The sequence below is a fragment of the Cryptomeria japonica genome, chromosome 7 (assembly GCF_030272615.1).
Source record: "Cryptomeria japonica chromosome 7, Sugi_1.0, whole genome shotgun sequence".
Lineage (NCBI taxonomy): Eukaryota > Viridiplantae > Streptophyta > Pinopsida > Cupressales > Cupressaceae > Cryptomeria > Cryptomeria japonica.
The window spans coordinates 84864042-84886192 of NC_081411.1; the positions used below are offsets into that span (position 1 = coordinate 84864042).

Sequence of the window (22151 nt, forward strand, 5' to 3'; positions counted from 1 at the left end):
AATTTCGGCATCTGATCAGGGAGTTATAGCCCTCTGTCCTTCATTGCCACCGAGCCAGATTATATACATGATAGCCTAACTAGACTCAACCAAAGCTCTTCCATTCTCTCAACAGCAGGCCCATTATTTGTATAGGGACTGTCTCTCAACAGCAGGAAGGGTGGATCCGGAAACAAAGGATGGGAGTTAAGTAGCAAGAGAAAGGAGGATCGATGGAAAGAAAAAAACAACTGTGGGTGGGGACTGATAATAAAGAAGCTTTTATTCCCATCCGCTAGCGCCTCTCCTTAGCAACTAATCGTGGGTGAAGGACGTCCATCCATACCGGAGGGAGGATCCAAAGATTGAAGTGCCGGCCGGGAGAGTTGCTTGATGGGTTAGCATAAAGACTACTGGAGATGAGTCAAATCCGGAGGGTCCAACGGGGTGGGAGGAGATGGCCTTCCTTGAGCAGAACGTTCCTATCTAACCAGCTATATCTCCCAATTATAGAAAATAGGGGCGGTTTCAATTAATGGTGCCTTGGACGGGGTGAGCGCTTAGACTATTACGTCGTAGACGCGAGAAAGTAAATACCTATTCCAGTTGAGAGAGGCCAAAACATAGCGGTCATTCCCTTCTATAAAAGCCAAACCATCGCAGTATATGCTAAGGAGGATGAGATGTGATTGATAAGACTTTCCTAATCGTAGAGAGAATGAATGGCAATGAAGATTTAATATATCGCCTAGGAACTATACGTCTTTCTCCAATTAAAGCTCGTCTCTTCTTTAATTGTATTATTGCTTCCGCTCCATCATATTCCGTGCCCAGAGGAGTGCACTGGAAATCCTATCTGATTCATTATTTCATACAGCCGTTGATTCTTCAATGTAAACAGTAAAATTTAGGATGTTTTTAAAAGACCGATTTGTTTGCAGAATGTCATTTTTAAAATTCCTTCTAGAACATACTACGTAGCTTATTAACTTGGACAGTCTCCTATAGAAGATTTTACAACTTAGGGTATGAATTTTTTTCGTTACTACGGTAGTCTCCTATAGAAGATTTTACAACTTAGGGTATGCATTTTTTCCATTACTATGTTGATTTTCACAAAGAAATGAAGGATTTTAGAGGGTTTAAAAGAAGAACCAGCTTTCTGCGCCTCCAAGTCTTCTTCCTGCTATTTTCAACCTAATTTCTACACCCTTTACGTATCCTCATCTGAATAAAAAACCATTACAAACTGTAAGAATGGAGGGCATTAGATTTAAACCACAGAGGAAAAGAAGAAATAGTGAATGAGAGCAAACGAATGTGAATTAGCAGGAGATTGGAAGACAAATTAAATCGCAAAAATAGATGACAATCAATATAGAAATTACAAAAATGGTGTAGCAACAAAGGCCTACCTACACTGAAACTGGAGCTTTCTAATAATGTTAAAACAACTCTAATACGGATGTATGAAATGTTTTGAACATGTCTTGGTTTTGGAACTCCAGAAGCGAGTTCTCCGAGAATACTAGCATCCTCTACCTTTCACCACATGCAAACAACCTAAGTGCCACATCCACGATTGAGAAGACAACTATATAGGTTTTTAAAAATGATTTTTGCTGAATACGGGACAATGAGGCTATTATTATTAACTACTTTCTCTATGCCTTTAGTAAATGACAGTAAGCAGCTAACTAAATAAAATTTTATTAGCATTCAGTTTTAGTTTTACAACTTTAATTTAATGTAAGTTTTTTTAAGATTAAACTTGATATTATATTTATAATAAATTTTATGTCAGGTTCATATTATATAAATATAATTAAATAATATAAAGTCAAAATAATAATTAAGAATTAGATTTTAAATTAAGTTTATTATTGTTTTTTATTATTAGAATTTTAATAATGTAAATTAAGTTATAATTGTAATTATGAATTATTTTGATTAGACTAAAATCATAATTATATGAATTAGAATTTGCTTAATTGGTTTGAATAAGATTTAATGTTGTAAATTAGAGTTAGTATTTAATTATAATTATAATCATAATTGATATTATATCAATTATTTATTTTTTAGGGTTCTATCTATATAATTTATGTTTCAAAATTATCAATTGTTAATTCAAATTTAAACATAATTATAAAATATTTATAATTATTTGATTCAATTATATTATATATTATGATTGTGATCCTAATTATTAATTATCTTAAATTATGAACTCATGTATTGATGAAAGGAATGAAGAAAATTATTTTTGCAACCAAATTTATATGTGACTAAAGAAATGCTCTATTGGCAAAAATGAAACCTAATCTCTTCTTGCATACATAACATCATTCACTAACTATCGTACCAATAGCCCTAATGTGATACACAAATATATTTGTACAAAAAGATCCATTTCTTTCCTTACTGCCTTTCCACACCTCTTCCACAGAATTAGTGCATATGAACATTTTAATAGTTATTTCCATTTTAAAAACTTATTTAGAATTTGAAATTTTAATTTTTATAGTTTAATAACATGGAGAATCAAATTTATTTGATACTTATACATTCTTCAAATGTACTCCTATCAGGAAATGGCCGAAGATACAAATTGTGATGGTATCACTAAACTACCTACTGGAGATACAACCAAAAGTACTGAAAACCCTTTATTGGCAATGGATATCACAACCATGCCAGCAGAATCATGTTTTTCTGTGAATAAACCAGATTGTCTTGCAACTGATGTCCAAAATCTTGCTTCAATTGTGTCCACCAGCTGTCATGATATTGTACATAAATTCAAACTTACATGTCAATCAACACCTCTTGTGGAAGAATTGGATATTGAAAAACTTCAGGAGACGATGTCAACATTCCAAGCCAGTTACACTAAATTAGATGGGCTATTCACTTTTCTTAAGGAGATATACTGTCACCGACACTATTCAAGTGATAAAGAGTCCTCTGTCTCCTTTTTCATTGATGCATATGAGGCATACTTAAAAAAAATGTGATTGGCTATTTTAGCTTCTCACAATGTAAATATCGTAATCATATATTTGCGCTACAACTATTAGTATAGATACTAAAAAGTAAAAAAACAAACTTCTATTTTGGTATTATGTGACCTACCTAATCTATCAGTGTAAATCATCAACATAAGTTAATAATAAACTTTTATTTTGGTAATATGATTCTTTGAGCTTCAACCACTCATTCATTTTAGAAATAGATGTTTTTTACTCACAATTTTAAAAAGTTTACTTCATAACTTTATTTTTTGAACTAAATAGTGTAATAATAGCTTAGATGAGTTGTATCACAAGGAATACTTTAAAAAATATTTGTTATCATTATATACTCTCCATCTTTTAAAAATAGCTTAGATGAGATGCATTAAGTTTGATGAACTATTATTGTTTATAAAGATAATTAGAAAATAGGAAAGATTGGTGCATAACTTCAACAACTATTCAAACACTTTTTTTTTTTCAAACATACCAATCTTAACTTGAATACTACTTTGAAGAATTCTTTTTTTAATACTACATTTGTAGAAAGAAAGAAAAATTAACAAATTTCAATTTATATAAACAAACATGTTATTCCCACTCAATTTCAATTTCATGTTGACCGCAATTTCTTTGTCGCAACCTAATTGTCCTATTTCAACATATTCACAGGCCAACATCTTCCACTCAGTTTGAATTGAATGATGGCAACATTAACTGCAAATGCCATAGCAGACATTCTTGCAGGCATGTCTCTTGTTGACCCTTCTTTACAAGTTACAGCAATACATTCCATTCAACAACCTCATTCTACAAATGTCAAATATCGCCTACAACTCTCTGATGGTATGCACACCCATCCAACATTGCTTCCTGACCAAATGAACAGTCTTGTTCTAGAAGAAGCTTTAGTCACAGGTTCTATTCTCTGCCTTACAGAATATTCTCGCAAGATATTCGACAAATACACGTATGTCCACATTTTCCAATTTTTTTTTTGTATTCTTGTTTCTTCTTATAGACCTCCTCACTAAATAAACATCTCAATTTATTGCAGGGCTATTATAATTCTTAGCTTCGACATAATTTCAAATAATGCAGCTATCATTGGATCTCCAACTCCACTCCTACAAGCTATTGCCTACCTTCCATCAAATAGTTCTGAAGACCCATTAAACCCTTTCCCAATTATTCCCATTAAAACATTGACCCCATATCACAAACAATGGTCCATTCAAGGTCGAGCATTAGCAAAAACCCCTATTCACAATTTCAAAAATGTAGGACGTGATGGGAAAGTTTTTGGATTTGATTTTGTAGACATGTTAGGATCTGAAATACATGTGACTTGTTTTAATGAACTTGTTGATAACTTTTACCATGTTATTCACTCTGGTAGTCTTTATGTGATCTCCAACGGTCATATTAAAGTGGCAAACACAAAATATAGTAGCTCCACAAACCCTTTTGAAATAATCCTCCACGACTCTTCCATAGTAACTCCTACCACATGCATAGACTCTACCATACCCAAGCATAGTTTCCACATTAAGAGCATAGATTCACTACAATCGTTCCCTATTAATGCCCTTGTAGATGTCATTGGAATAGTTTTATCAATCTCCCCTACATCAACCATACGTAAAAGAGATGGCACTGAGACAATAAAGTGTACTGCTACAATCATAGACATGTCAAGTTGTACCATAGATATTACATTTTGGGGTCGCCACTGTCAAATCGAGGGCAAACAACTATTTGAAATGTCCCTAGAACCGAATCCTCCTGTTCTTTTGATCAAGTCTGGCCGTATAGTATCTTGGAATGGAAAATCACTTGATACTATCTTTTCAACTACACTTTTAATCAATCCAGATTTATTGGAAACCACAACATTACAAACATGGTACGCCAAGAAAGGGGTTGACGAACCCTACATTTCATTGTCACAAACCAACCTTTCCCCCCACACATTTGAAAATCCAATAGATATTTCATCTATTACTGATGAAAGCTTTCCTGGCCAAAAGAATGTATGTGTGAAGGCCACTATTACAAAACTTCACTTAGACAACTTTTACTACCTATCTTGTCCACAGGTAGTGAACAAAAAAAAATGTAAGAAAAAAGTTGTGCAAAGTTCACCCAACACATTCCAATGCCCAAAGTGTTCTACTGATCTCTCTGAATGCGATTTTAGCTACATGCTTAAAATGGACTTGCAAGATGAAACAGGTGAGCTTCTTAAAGTTACTGCATTCGAAGGACCATTAAATACCTTGTTGGGTGTTCCTGCAGAAGATTTCCAGCTACTTCTAGCAGAACCTAATGCTGTGGAACCTATATTGAGCAATGTTATTGATTGCAAATTTTTCTTTGATCTCAACATCAAAATGGTTCCATTTGCTGGCCAAGAAACACAAAGCATTGTTATTACAGCCATTAAGCCTACCTAAAAGTTACATATAATACTGTTCATGGATGTGTATCCATTTTTTATATCTTTTTCAATAATATGTATTTCAGTTGTCCATATATGAAAGCATTTTGTATATCTTTTTCAATATTATGTATTTCACTTGTCCATATTATGTTTACAGTATTATGTCATCATCATGTATTGTACTTAGTCATGTTACTTCAATAAATGCTTTTAAATATACTTAAATTTACACAATACAAAAAATCATATATAAATCAACATATGTTGTATTTTTTTCATTTATGATCAAATTTTTTTTATTCAAACAATGAATCTCACAACTTTCTTTATAATCGTTTCATATGCTATTTCACATTACACTAGCACTTATTTTGGTATATAGATTTTTTTATTAATTTGGTATATATTTATATTTTAAAGATTCTCATTCACAGATATATCATATACCTTTCGTTCTCAACACACTGTGCCATGGAAATACAAAATGATACAGTGGAAGAAAGACGTGCTCATCGAAATCAAATGCAACGCGCAAGGTACCATGAGAGGAAAATTATTCTTAACAAAAGAAGAAGAGAAACCAGACACTTTTTAGCTGCACAACCCTCCACATCCACAGTATCTTCTCCCCACTTTCCACCCCATGTAGAAACACATGTACCCCAAATCCAACATACAAATCAAGCTACCCCAATTGCCAAAATCTATAGCTCCCCAAACTTTTGTCAAAAATATTGCATCGCTAGAAATAACTTTCGTTCAAAATTGGACAAGCTTTCAAAGATTTCAACATGTCTAATATGTTTCGAGAGATACCCAGGAATTAAAACTAAAAAATTTAATGGAAAAAATACTTGTTACAGATGCACAACAGAAAAAAATGGACATCGCTACTCAAATTGGGACAACATGGACCCTGGTGAGCAACCTCAATGTTTGCAAATACTAACTCAAGTTGAGGAGATGTTGATAGCAAGGACTAGCCCTGTCCTTCAAGTTACCTATGCAAGAGGAGGCCAACTAAAATATAGTGGCCACACTATTTGTTTTCCTCAAGATATTTCCTCAATTGCATCCCACTTGCCTAGGCATATAGATGGATTGGACATGATAATAGTAAACAAAGCAAACAGTGGCCAACAACAATACAACTTCTATGTTAGTAGAGGACGTGTGCATGAGGCATTACAATATAAGATTTGTTATGACCCATACTACAAAGATGTACAATTAGATGAATTGGCATTGTCATCTTTACCCATTAACCCCACTAATATATCTGACCTACTATATTCAACCACTTCAAATCCTGATCCCATTCACCTAAGTTTCATGCAAGAAGATGTTACGGAGGATGGTCCATTGATAGAGGACTTGCAAATGACTGATTCATTTGTGGCAAATCTTCCACCTGCACGTCGAGAGGTCGAAGAAGTTCGCTCTTTACTACAACTAGGGCAAGGACGCCCAACTCCTGTAGTTAAATGGCCACCCATTTCCCCATCTCCTATAAATGAATACACTACTGAAGGATTGTTTGTAATGTCATTCCCCACTTTGTTCCCTAAAGGTATGGCTGCATTCAAACAACCACGTCTTAAAGAAGTTAAGCTACATGAGTATGGTCTCCATCTTTTAAGATACCATGATAATAGATTTGGCCAACACCCAAGGTTTAGGTACTTCATATTGAATATACTAATGCACCATAGAAGTCAAGCCACCGCATCTGTGTTTGTCCACAAACAACTTGATGATTCAATGCCTATAACAATTTTTGACCTTCGACAAAGATTAAAGGACTTGCCTGATGACAAACTAGCAGATCAACTAATGCGCTTTAGCTCGTCAATTCGTGGAACTAAACCATTCTGGAATCAATGTAGAAGGGAACTTATAGACATGGTCATCCAAATTGGTTGTCCAACGCTATTTTTCACACTCAGTGCTGCTAATACAAAATGGCCAGACTTGCATAATATCATGCCAACCACCACACCTACAAATCCATATGCAACTGCTAGATGGAAATTACAAAATATAGTCCAAAATCCACACCTTACTGCAATGTACATGCATCACAGATTTACTGCATTTCGTGAAGAAGTGTTGGAAAAACTTCTTGGCGCAAATGAGTATTGGTATAGGTATAATTCTTGCAACCTACTACTTTTACCTTCAGCTCTTACCCTTCTTTTAGTTTTTTTGTTTTTTTCTAAAAATCTCTTTTCCCAGGTATGAATGGCAACATAGAGGCTCTACACACATCCATGGTTTCATTTGGCTACCAAAAGCACCTGACATTGGCAAATTACAATGGAATGACATTCAGTCAGTACAAAATGCACTTGCATACATTGATAAATATGTCTCCGCGTGGAACCCATGAAGTCATGCATTGAGAAATCAAATGTTCCACCGATCCATTGTTGATGACCCTTGCTTGATGGACACAAGCATGATAGTATCAAGTGATCCTTTCATTGACTATTGTGATTTGGCCAACCGTGTTCAAAGACATACAAAATGTACTATCCAAACATGCCTTCGCAGGAAGGGGACATCTCTTCAATGCCATTATAAAGCCCCTTGGAACATTACAAAGAAGTCGTCTCTTTCTAATGATGATAATGGCCAACCTAAGCACACCCCTGCTCGCAATGATGACCGCCTAAATCTTCACAACCCATTTATACTCTCAATATGGAGGGCCAATGTAGATTGCCAACTTGTTCTCTCAATTGATGTTGTGATCAAATATATTGCAAAATATGCTGCTAAAGCTGAAAACAAATCAGAAACATACCATGCAATGTTATCTCGAATATCAACCAACTTTGAGTCTGATAAACCAGCTCCTAATGCTTTTCGCAAAATGCTTCTTGACAACCTTGTGGATCGTGATATAGGTGCCCAAGAAAGTTGCCACCTTCTGCTAAAGCTACCACTCTCCCTTTGTAGTCGAACATTTTTTTCTTTAAATGTGAACCAAAAAAATTTCCAACGTGTACCAATCACATCCACAGGAAGAACCACATATCCAAACTATATTGCATCTTACATGGCAAGACCAATACATTTAGAGAGAATTTCTCTTATCGAAGTAACTCAAAAATGGTCCTTCAATGCGTCAAGAAAGAATGATCAATGGAAAGAGCGAGCCACACCAGTCATAGTTCGAGTGTCTCCACGATTCACAGCCATCCCTACAAAGGAAGAAAAATGTTTTCAAGCATTTTGTTGGTCTGAACTTTTATTGTACCACCCATTCCGCAACATTCAAATGGATTTCGGCTCGATAGATGATGAAATTCAAGCACTGTGGGAAAGGTTCTCGCACAAGTACAAGCCATGGCATGCCCGTCGCACATATGCAGAAGCCGATGAAAGATCTAATCCTACCACTCCTTCAAGCGACACAGAACAACTGCCAGAAAACCTTCGTAATGAATGGCAAGTACTGTCAGCTTCATACCCAGGACTTCCTCTTCACCTGGATGAACTTGATATGCTTGGCCAACATGATATTGACTTGAAGAATGACTGGGGGGTACATCACTTCAGTCCACAAGAAAAAGAAATAGCTACAAATTTCATACACTCCAATCGTCGAACATTTCAGCCCCATCATGTTCTCCAACAGCAAAGCCAAAATAACCTATGTATACAACAACAAAAGGCATATGATATAGTTATTTCACATCTACATGCTACTAGTTTGCAAGCACCATTGAAAATGATTGTTCAAGGAACTGCAGGCACAGGAAAGTCACACCTCATAACAAGCATTAAATCAGCACTCAAAAGATCAGCACCAAATGGCCAATCACCATTATTGCTCCTTGCACCAACTGGAGTTGCGGCAGTCAATATACAAGCATCAACAATTCATTCAGCACTACGAATTCCAATCAAAGAAATGCACCCTCTACAAGGACAAACATTGGCAAGCTTCCAAGAAAGCATGTACTTCATTCGCTACATTATAATCAATGAAATGAGCTTCATTGGTCCCAGGTTTATACAACGCATTGATATAAGGTTACGCGAGGCATTCCCTGCCCATAACCAGCTCCCATTTAGAGGATGCTCAATCATTCTCTTTGGTGACTTGGGCCAACTACCACCTATCAAAGACATTCCTATGTATGCTTCAACTTCATATGGAGGGACACTATGGCATAGCTTCATAACAATTATAACATTGAAAAAAATATTTCGTCAAATTGGAGATCAACCTGCACAAATTGCCTTTCGTGCACTTCTCTCCAATTTATGAAATGCAGAACCCACTATTGCAGATTGGCAACTTTTACTTTCTCGAGCAAATTCAGCACTTTCCTCTACAGAGCAATCTTTATTCTTATCATCCACACACTTATTTGCAACAAATGAAATGGTATCATTACATAACAAACGCATGTTGTTGTCTTTGGCAAAGCCTATTGCCCTATCTACTGCAGAACAACTCAAGGGAATCACATGCTCAAACCCTGATGAGGAACAACTTGAGTCTAAGATCCTCTTATGTATTGGCCAAGAAGTTATGTTATCTGCCAACTTGTGGGTGGAAATAGGACTTGTCAATGGTGCACTTGGACAAGTCAAAGAAATTGTATATAATGCTGGTGAAAGACCACCTGAACTCCCCTTATTTGTTGTTGTTCAATTCAAAAAATACATAGGCCCAGTTTGGGACCAACACAACCCAAAAAATATCCCTCTTACTCCAATAAGTCGTGGTCTTCGACGTCAAATACCACTAAAAATGGCATGGGCCTTAACAATTCACAAATCACAAGGGCTGACACTTCAAAGAGCGACAATCGACATCGGCAATACAGATCGTCAAGGGTTGACATTCATAGCAATTTCAAGGGTTCGTGGCCTTGCAAGTCTTCGCATACACCCTCCATTCACATTCCAAAGATATTCACGTATACAAAAGAGTCCATATGCTGCTCGATGAAAAGAAGAAGAGGAACGCTTGACAATGTTATCAAATGAAAACACTTCTCCAGGTTTTTGCTCTTCAACCCCTTGTCACATTGAATCTTCTTCATTTTCTGTTCTTTTCTTTAGACCAAAACAACAATACATGTATACCATTTGTTCAATCCGAATACTGTTTGTCCTTATATGAACTGTGCTTTGTGAAACTATATTTAACATATTTATTGTGCTTTGTAACAGCGTGAAACATTCTAAGCCTTGTTGTTACTGACAAATGAAAGACCTCTACACGGTTACAAACTTGCTTCAAATGAACTGTTCTTTTCAAAACAATATTTTACATATTTAGTGTGTTGTGTAACAGCATGAGACATTCAAAGTGAAATATATCTACATGGTTCAAATTGCTTTTCCATTTGACCTACTTTTCATTTATATATATATACTACAAAAATCTAACATTGCAAACTTCTCTCATTGATTGCAAAGGACCTATTCTATACCATTTAATAGTTTTTATGTTATTCTCTTACTCCCATCTTTTATTCGGCGTACCCATTGCACCCCAAAGTGCAATTGCTAGTTTATTTAAATGTGAGAGGTGGGATTTTGGGGGATTTAAATAAATATTAATTTATTTAAATGTGAGAGAATATTTAATTAAATAAATATGATTTATTTATTTAATTAATGGTCTGAATTTGGTTAAGTGAATTAAATCAAATAAATTGAATAATTTATTTAATTAATAGGAGAAGAGGGTTAAGATGAATTAATTAAATATTAATTTAATTAATTATTAATTGATGGTTAAATAATCAAATAAATACTAAGTATTCATTTAATTAAGTGGACAGATTTATGTGACTACACTACTCAATGAAATTTTCTAAAGAAAAAAAAATGTAGCAAATTAGAAAGTATTACAATAAATTGTCCCAAATCAATCCATATTTTCCTACTTGATTTTACTCATTAAGAGTTTATGGTTTGTGTTTTACATAAAATGCACACCATTTAATGGTTTTAGCTTTTCATCTAATAGAAAAATGTCCCAATAACAACTTGATCAACATAAAAATTATTTATTAGGGGTATTAGATGTTATTGCTCTAGGTCTCAAGTTTTAAAATCCTTCTTCTCGCTCATGGCATATTGTAATATTTTCCCTACTAACAAATCAACTGTAGATGCCTTGTCTACAAGTTGGTTATAGATGTCTCAGGTACACCCCTTATGTAGCACACCCTACCTGACACCTCTAGGATGAATGCTTGTGTTAAATCTCCCTTTAAAGGCTTCTTTACTAACTAGCTAAAAAACCTCGATTTCGCTCCTCTAGTTAAATGCTTTCCTTATTTTTCTGTGGTCCTAGAGGTGATCCTAGGTAAGGAGGTTCTTGATTTTATAACTTACTATGAGAAATATTCTCTTATTAGCCATTGCAACCATGTTTGGTCATCTCCCTTAGAAATCTGCTCTTAGATTTCAACCTATAGGAAACCTCTGGTGTTTGGTAAGTTGGAAATATACCCATACACGTGGGGTTTTATTATTGTTTGTTTTTATTGCACTGACAATAAATAGGTTATTCTTCCTTAAGGGCCCTAGAGATGGAATACACATCCCTTGGTCCTTTGCCCTTAGAACCATCACTCAACCCCCTTATAGACCCCATTGAAGTCTCCCCTATATGGGTATACTTCTACATCTCCCTCTTCACTTCTGGTATCAGATTGCCTTTGAATCCATTAGTAATATTCTTGGCCACTTTATTAAATTTGACTCTCACTAGTCTCTTCTCCTAACCTCTTTTGTGTGCATCTTGTTAGACCTAAACCTCTCTAAGCCTCTCCTAGTTGTGATTTCTCTCAAGGTTAGTGATCTTCAATGGCAAAAGTGTGAATTTTGAGGGGCTCCCATTCCACTATAGACGTTTCTTTGGTATTGCACATCTTTCCTCGTGTTGCCTATTTGTGCCTCTTGGCACATCTCCTACCTAGTTAAAGGTTGCTAAGAGGTGTCATCTTATAGTATTCCCTACTAATGCAACTTCACAATCATTGATTGTTTTGAAACCCTATTCTACAATGATTCCCCCTTCATCTGTGGTTTGTTGCTACTCTTCTCTAGATCCTACTGTAGTTTGTGGCTACACTTCCCTTGTGGCCCCTACTTATGGGACCCCTCTTTCTCTAGTGTCTATTGCTTGTGAGTCTAACATTTCTCGGGATCCTTTGCCTGCTCTCTTGAGTTCAATGACTTGACATTCAAACATGAATTCTTCCTTTGAGTGTTCTGCTAACATTGTTCTCTTTGGCTCTCAAGATTACGACTCCTCTTAGACTATTGTGAATTGTAGGAAAAGGGTCATTCCCTTTTGAACCAGAGATCTTATTATGTTCCTTTGGGCCCAATTCTCGGCCCTTGTTCTAGTTTTCAATAGGTTGGTTGTGTTAGTAGTGCTATTTTTGTTGTCAGGTTACCTGGGGAAACCCTAATACTTCTTTTAGGTCTCTAATTTACTTTGATTGATCTATAATGGGTTCTAGAGCCCCTCATCACTTTAATCAAAGACATAAATTGTTGAATGAGGATACACAGTTTTAGAGCAATGATGGATATTGCTAATGCAAATATGATAAGGTGAAATAGTGTTAGTGCATGAAAAGAGTCACTTTGAGTCACACAAATTTTAGACAAGCAACCTACAAATAAATCAAATCTATGGCCACAATATAATGCTAGCCTAGTTAGTCAACATTTGTAGTGGTTTGATGCCCAAAGGTATGATAAGATAATCTAGTGATAATTGAATTTGTTAAGGGGAATAAAACTCAACATAGATAATTCAAATGATTATGCAAGCAGATGCTTCAATGGTGCATGAGTAAGAAAAGGTGTCTAATTGGTTGATACCAGACACAACCAAGACATATTAACATAAGTCATATTTGTATTTGTGTACCAGACATATTTCAAGTCAACAACACAATATGGTTTAGTATATATGATGAGGGTGTTGTTGGGACCTCCAAAATTTGGTTAAATTTTAAGGGCCCATGTAAAATTTTGCTTAAAACGCTTAGAACTGCCTTTATAGAATCAACCCATGTAGCTCACTTTGAGGGCTAATATTTTGACACTCATTGATTTTCATGCAAAACCACTTTGGGATCTTGTTGAGAACCTATCAAAGATGGCATATAATCATTTCCAATCTCCTTAGATTAGTCTTGGTGAGTTTTGATGCCCTTGTTTCGGGGCCCTAAGGTAGGTTTGTTGATTGCAACCATTAAACCTTCTTGAGTAAGCCATCTTTGAGATGTTGCATTTTTATGCCAGTTGAGTATCAAGCCCAACCAATATTTTTTAGTGATTCTCTACATCCAAATGGAGCCCCATATCAGTTGGCATAACCCCATAAATCCATTCGATAACTTTTCCAACTTGAATCAATTTGCAAATTGTTCAGATTTGCAAATTGAACAATGTCAAATCTACAAAAGTAGCCCAAAATTTGATTTTTATTTTATTTTATCACCTACTGATCTGCATGCAAAGGTGAACGTTCCTAGCGATTCTCTATATAATTATCTAGCACAACTTTTCCAATTTGTGGCCCCCCAACAACTTGTTTGATATATTTTAAAGGCCAATTCCAAATGGACTTTTTCAGGGTCTAAATGACAACATTTCCAGAATTTTCAAAGAGGGCAAGTTTGGGCATTAATATTTTTCACATGTGATCAAATTAAGATAAACCCTCTTGTGCACATGCTCATGGTATCTACATGTAGCAGTTTGGCAAGTGGTAGCTCCTGAAATGAAAGTGTGATATTTTTTCAATTCAGTGATTAAATGGGTTTCAGAGAGGTTTGAAAGGTACACTTTTAGAAATGATTGAGTAGGCGAATTTGAGGATTAAAATATCTCACTTTAGGCATCGTCATAAGAAAATATTTGGTATTCTGAATTCTTTGCATGACATTCTACAAATGTGCCAACTTTTAGGGGTTTTGGAGGCGATTTGGTCAATTTTTGAAGCCAGTTCCGGAGGCTACTCAAATCATTTTGGTCAAAATTCAGAAGTGTAAAAATGCCAAATTAAGTCACCACTTGCTCAATTTTTAAAATTCAAATTTTATCTAGTTGAGGATTCAGAGCATTCGCGAGGGCCAGTTGTCTAGAAACAGTTTTTTTTTTAAGCCAAGCCCACTAGGGACCCAACTAAAATTGTGGCCTAGAGAGATCAACAATTACTTATTTTTAGATAAATATATATTACTTAAATTATTTTGATATATATAATATTATATTCGAGTGATTGCTTAATGTGATTGAAGTGCAAAATTTATTAAATCATTCTTATAATGATTTAATATTAAGTGAATGATTATATTTTAATAATGTAATTTTTGGAGCTATGCAGATGTTTCACGAATCTCAAGCGGGTATAAAATAAGATAAAGTGCATTTAAATCACGTAAATAGTAATTTAAATTTTTAAAAGGGTTCACATTTTTTTCTCGTTGGAGAGATGGTGGGCCCACAAAAGGAATCGCACAGGAGGAAATTTTAAAGTTTGAAGAAATTAGAAACTTAAAAAATAATTGTTTCCTCGCAAGCTTTTGAAGAAAGCCAAAGAAGAGGCCACGGGGTAGCGAGGAGAGGAGAAAATTAACTCCTCTTCTTCCCTGCATGCCTTACGAGAAAGTGTAGAAGAAGTTGTAGGGCAGCGGGGAAGGGAGAAAAGCTCTCCCTGCCACCCCACGTGGTAGCAAAGGGCACCCAAATTTGGGCACGAGATAGTGGGATAGGCATCGAGTCAAAGCATAAGTGAATGCTGAAAACATGAGAAAGATTTGGGCAAACCAAAACATGTTGCAGGGAAGTCATTTGGCTTTGCAGTGATCAAGGAATTAGGGAAGAGCAAAGACATGTTAGGGTTTGTGTTTGTAGAAGGAGTTACTTCAAGCTTGTTACAAATGGAAAACCATAGATTCGTACTTGCTCAATCCTGAGCTCTGTGTTTTTAGGATTTCACTAACTAGCAGGCATATATACAAAGTAAAATGCATAGAAAAGGAGAGGATGATTCAAATTGGAGAGATTTAAATTTTGTGAATGAACCAGCAACACAAAAACATTCTCCTTAGTGCGATAAGTGCAACTCGACCAATTATTGTAAATCACCCATTTGCAATGTCATTGCCAAATCCTAGTATAGTATCACTTGATTGTGATTTCGTGATGGTCATTGCAGGTTTACCTAGGATTTTGAAGGTGTATATCATGGTTTTGGCTGAGATCATGAGAAATGTGGCCACATAGACATGTGTAAGGATATGTGAATCAAGCATTGATGTTGGTTTCCAAAGAAGAGGTGCTCCTAGTTGCAAGAAACTAGTGCAGTTGTGGGAAGATTTGAAAATTAATATGCTTGCAGTTAAATCTGTTAAGTCTTTAATCTCTAAAATAATGCATGTACTTCTATACCAAGAGGCTAGTGAGGTAGCACATTATTTGAGACACCACGATAGTAAGGTGGATATGTAATTTATGAAAAGGCAAATTGACAGAATCCTATCAAATGTCAATGTCGTTGTACGTTCCCAATTTTACAGCAAAGGTAGAGATCACCAAATGTATTTGGCATTCAGTGGCAAAAGATTGTTCAACCAATCGCATTTGATTTATGAAATATGGAGCCACGAGATGGAATGCATTGAGGCGATGGTTGCACATGGATATTTTCTTGATGTTCAGTTACATTTGAGTCGATGGTGAATCCAGATGGGGGGCACAATATGAATGAATGAAGGCAAAATGTTTGGGCCATGTTGGCAACAACAATGAAGGAAAACAAAGAGGGGGGTGAATCGGTTTTCACCAGATTAAACAATTTAAGTACAACTTCAAATTCAATCAACTGAAACAAGAATACAGATAAGAACAATAACAACAACACACATAACACCAATATTTTTGACGTGGAAAACTTGGTTAAGGGAAAAACCACGATGGGATCCTACCCACAATCAAATGATACTCTATATTAGTATGTAAAAATATTACAATGGGAAATGCACATGCATTCAGCCACACTGCCCAAAGCTCACTACTTAAAATACAATGAACCGAAAGGATACAACCTTCAAGGAAGGTTCGCTACCTTACAATAATATTCAAAATGTAATCTGGTTTAGATGAACTGAAAGAATAGCATCTCCAAATGCCTGATGACAGTTCTGATTAAGAACAATTGTCTGTCCTACAACACACTCTTCTCTACACTTCACATTGAAAGACAAATTTGGTTGTTCGCATATATACCACTCTTTGATAATGTAGACACAACACCCATACCATAAATTACATGAATATAACACCTATTTATGATAATCATCAACCTTGACCACAAGGTCAACTCAACCTTTAACACCCAATTACAAAATTACATCACACGATACATAAATCAACCACTGGACCAACACAATGCCAAGACAACATAGCATGGACCCAAATCAAATCCACTGAACACACAACACCCCTAGAAATATCGCCAAGTTGAACCGCAACACGCTATACCACTGAAAATGTTGCATAAAGCGAAGAATATCATCAAGCCCATAAGATCTTCAGTAACACACACAATGATAAATTCAAGCCTCCAAAACAAATAGGACACAATTAGGAAACACCAACAAGCATGTTAGAATCATCTGCAATAGTTACATCAACACCACTTAATCAAATCTCCATCAATCAACATGCTGATACACAAGAACACTTCACTAGCAGTAATTGGGACAAGAAAGATAACTTGTAGAGCACAAAATCATAAACCATCTAAATTGAAGATACACATTAACATCCCAAACACTTTCCCAAATCTGCAGCACAAGATATAAACATTTCAGAGCACAAAGGATCAAACACCAGAATACTACAACATTGAACACTGAAAGACCAATCTTCATACCTAAATCCATAACTCAATCAAATCAACACATATCATCATGAAACCAACACTGAATGAAGTATCTCTAGTTGATTCAGCAAATCAAACAGGATAAACAATCATGAGAACACCAAAACAACTCTTTGCAACACTAGAACATAGGAATATGTTGACATCAATGATAACAATATATCATAGCAGCAACAATATCCAACACTCTCCCCCTTTGGCATTGATGGCAACATATGAATGTGAAAAACAATCAAAGCAAAGGAATAAATCAACACCAACAAACTCCCTCTAAGATCATACACACAAAGCTTCCAAGATAAGGCAGTTTTTCACATGCTTCTCTCTCTCTTTGACATCAATGCCAAAGACATATACAAATCATGTTTTTCTGCCACAAACACTGAACCACATACTGACTACTCCAAGGGAGTCGTAGCACCAACTCATCAACCTGAATAAGAAGATAAGACTATGAAGTCCATAGGATTGATGCATCTCAATGCATCTAGTTCTCATCAAGAGGGGCAGAAACCTGTAACTTTTCTCTCAAGTATACAAATATATTTGCAGGCAAAGGTTTAGTAAAAGTATCTATAATTTTATCCTTTGTAGATACATACTCCAATTTGACTTCTTCCTCACCGACTTTCTCCCTCAAGAAATAATAATTAATTGATACATGCTTTGTTTTAGAATGTTGTACTAGATTCTTGGAAATATTAATAGCACTTGAATTATCACAATACATAATAGTAGGCTCATCATATACAACTCTAACATCCTTCAATATCTGCTTCATGCAAACTACCTAAGTACAATTGCTAGCAACAGTAATGTCTTCAGCTTCAACAGTAGATAAAGATATAGCATCATGTTTCTTACTCACCCATGAAACCAACTTCTTCCCCAAAAATATAGCTCCACCAATGGTGCTCTTCTGGTCATCAACATCACCTACCCAATCAACATCAATATAAGCACATAACATGAAATCATCTGAATCACTAGCAACCTATTTTCCTTTATCATTGTCTCTTGCCACTGTCACCAGAGCCTGATCATCCTTCTCTTCTCCTTTCTCCTTCTCTGTTACCTCTTCACGTCTAATCTCAATCATCTGCAACCATCCTCAGCCAGTTATAGATCTCCAAAGGGGGGTTTTAAGAATCTTTATGAAAAGCTTCCCTCTAAGGCCAAAATGCCTTAGTTACCAGATGAGGTTCCAACATCGAAATTAGGTGTTGAGCCATTCTGAACATTTGAATCTTCCTTCTTAACCTACATCTTCTTATGCCGCTCTTTAACCTCTTCAACCTTTACTTTACCTTTCTCATTTGATTTATTCTTGTCCACCAGAGCATTCTTTCTCACATTCTTGCTTTTGCAATATTTTGCAATGTGACCAGATTTGATGCATGCATGGAAAACAAAATTTCCTTGCATAGGCCTGAAATTCATTTGATTTTTATGAACCTACATTGGATAGAAATGTGTCTAAACATTCTACAAGCATAGAATCTCTTATTTTGGAAATTATTTATCACTGTTCTACACATATTTGACTTATGACCAAAGTTGTTGCCTATGAAACATTGACCGACAAAGGTAGGACCATTATTCACCACATTACTAATCATATATTTTTGCATTGATTTGCCATATGGCCTAATTTTTCACATACAAAACATTAACTATTGAATTTATAGGCATTAGGTTATCTTACCAAAGGTTTCTTTCTCTTCTGATGATTTCTTTGTCCAGTACTAGAGGATTCTCCTTTCTCAAAGTCAAGTCCTCACATGTCTTTCCCATGTCTCTAACTTGCCATCATCTAATCTAACCAAGATGAGCTAGCTTTGAACTTTTCTTTGTACTCATTAGCAGTAGAAAGCTCATCTCTCAAAATTATGATCTACCTTTCAAGTTCTTCTCCATAATTCTTGCATTGCACCAATTCATGCTTCAAGTGATCATTGTCATAGTTCAACTTGCAACATTCATCAAATATGTCCCGTGTCAGATTTTCTTCCATTCTTCTTTTGGTCCTCAATATCCTTTGTTAGCTTCATCACAATAGATTGTATCTCATTCTTCAGGGCTGCATTATCTCTAGCAAGCTTCGCATATTCATCTATCTTGTCTTGTAGGGCTTGATTATCAATGCTTTCTTCTTTCTTCTCTTTTAGCTTATCCATCAATTCTTTTGTCTACTCTATATATGTACTCACTTGTTCTTTCAGAGATTCAATGAAATCCTCAGTAGCATCCATACTTCTCCTTGGGATACTCTTTTCCTTCATCAATGCATCAAGATCTTCAAGTGCCACAGTAAGCTACTTCTGCAACCAGAGTCCATTAATTCAATCTTTTGGATCTTCCTCAAGTTATTAGGCTTCTTCTGAGGAACTAAGCTCTAATACCAATTATTGGCAACAATAATGAAGGAAAACTAGGGGGGTGAATCACTTTTACCTGGATTAAACAATTTAAGTATAATTTCAAATCTGATCAAGTGCAACACAAATGGAGATAAGAACAACAATAGAAACACACATAACATCAAGATTTTTGGCATGAAAAAACTAGTTAAGGGAAAACCATAATGGGATCTTACCCATAATAAGATGATACTCTGCAATAGTATGTGAAAATATTACAGTGGGCAATGCACATGCATTCAAGAACACTGCTCAAAATACAATGACCTAGAAGACTACAACCCTCAGGAAAGGTTCGCTACCTTACAATAATGTTTGGAGTACAATATGATTTAGATGAATTGAAAGAATAACATCTCTAAATGCCTGATGACAGTTCCGCTTAAGCACAATTGTCTACCCTGCAACACACTTTGCTCTACACTTCACACCGAAAGATAACTTTAGTTGTTCACACATACACCACTCTTTGATAATGTAGACACAACACCCATACCCTAAATTACATGAATATAACATATATTTATACAAATCATCAACCTTGACTACAAGGTCGGCTCAACCTTAATTAACACCTAATTACAAAATTACATCACACAATACATAAATCAACCACAGGACCAATACAATGCCAAGATGACATAGCATGGACCCAAATCAAATCCTTCAAATACGCAACACCACCAAAAATATCTCCAAGTTCAACCACAACACGCTACACCATCGAAAATGTTGCATAGCATGAAGAATATCACCGGACCCATAAGATCTTCAATAACACGCACAATGTATAATGTGGACCAACAAAACAAATATGACATGATTAGGAAACATCAACAAGTGCGTTAAAATCATCCACAATAGCTGCACCAACACCACTTAATCAAATCTCCATCAATCAACATGCTGATACTAAAGAACACTTGAACAACAACAACTGGAACAAGAAAGATAACTTGCAGAGCACCAAATCACAAACCATTGGAATTGAAGATACACACAAACATCCCAAACACTTTCTCAAATTTGTAGCACAAGATATAATCATTCCAGAGCACAACAGATCAAACTCTAGAACAATGCAACATTGAACACTGGAAGACCAATCTTCATACCGAAATCCATAACTCGATCAAACCACCACATATCATCATGAAACCAACACTGGATAAAATGTCTCTAGTTGATTTAACAAATCAAATAGATAAACCAACCAGATCAACTCACAACAATCATGGGAACACCAAAATAATTCTTTGCAACATTAGATATGTTGACATCAATGACAACAACATATCCCAGCAGTAGCAATATCCAACAGGACAAGCTTTAAATACTAACAACAATGTTGAGGAAAATGGCACTTCTACTGCTTAGCTAAATGTAGATAAGGAGAGTGATGTTTTGAGTGCTGATAAAAAATCACTATGTTGGCTGGGAGCAGTATCATTTTCAGATCGTGCACTTTTAAAGCTAAGGCACATAGTAAATAGCACTAGCGCCATCAGGACACATCAATAAAAGAAAAAGGAGGAATTGAGTAATCCTCAGGGAGAGGACTTGCATCACATTAGAATTTTAGTGTGGATCTACTTGGATGCAGGGGTATCGATGATATAGGGAGAATCATTTTTATATCACTGATGAGACCACACATTTTATATAATTTGTATAATGTTTCTTTCAAGTGTTCAAGCCCTCATGGTGAGTGGAAGGTTGAGGGTGGGAGCTCCCTAGTATGAAATGCGAGGGGCCAACAAAATACAAAACCTTCATATATATAATAAATATAGTATATACCTTAAAAAATTATTTTTCCATTGTTTTATTATAGTTTTTCTATAAGTCTTGAAATTTCTATGGAGTTCAATTGTTTAAGAAATCTTTAGAACTATGACATACTCTAATTTTTACTTGAAAAAGTATTTTTCCATCACTTTATTAATATTTTCTACATGTTTTGAAATTATTGAGTAGTTGACGAGCTTTGAAAATTTGTTAGATAATTTTCTTTTTATCTAGGTACAAATGTTAAGTGATGTAGGAGCATCATGTCACTATGGATCTACTTATTTCCTTTGTTTAGTTTACTGTATGTGATTGTAAATTATGTGTCTCATGTTTAGAAACAAATTGGTTGAGACAATTGTGTAACAGTGCAAACGGTGGAAACATAAAAGTGGAAAATAAGGCATAAGAGGACAGGTTGAAAACAAAGGGGAGAAGATAGTGGTGGGATGAAAAGAAGAAAATGAATTCTATGAGGAGAGGAGAAGAACAAACAAGATGAAATAGATATTGACTTGACTGGCGGGTAAGTGGAAGAAGTTGTGTCCACTTAATGTGGA

The 22151-nt window shown here is 35.5% G+C and overlaps 3 protein-coding genes across 3 annotated transcripts; all 3 read left to right on the top strand.

Annotated features, from left to right (window-relative positions):
• The first annotated feature begins 3697 nt into the window (after positions 1 to 3697).
• LOC131856448 (replication protein A 70 kDa DNA-binding subunit E-like) lies at positions 3698 to 5449 on the top strand. Its single transcript, XM_059208246.1, has 2 exons — positions 3698 to 3963; positions 4051 to 5449. Exons 1-2 carry the CDS (start codon positions 3698 to 3700, stop codon positions 5447 to 5449), a joined length of 1665 nt encoding a protein of 554 aa, XP_059064229.1.
• A 458-nt stretch (positions 5450 to 5907) lies between these two features.
• Positions 5908 to 7825, top strand: LOC131856449 (uncharacterized). Its single transcript, XM_059208247.1, has 3 exons — positions 5908 to 5972; positions 6300 to 7583; positions 7672 to 7825. Exons 1-3 carry the CDS (start codon positions 5908 to 5910, stop codon positions 7823 to 7825), a joined length of 1503 nt encoding a protein of 500 aa, XP_059064230.1.
• A 69-nt stretch (positions 7826 to 7894) lies between these two features.
• LOC131856450 (uncharacterized) lies at positions 7895 to 9715 on the top strand. Its single transcript, XM_059208248.1, has one exon. It carries the CDS (start codon positions 7895 to 7897, stop codon positions 9713 to 9715), a length of 1821 nt encoding a protein of 606 aa, XP_059064231.1.
• The last annotated feature ends 12436 nt before the right edge of the window (positions 9716 to 22151 follow it).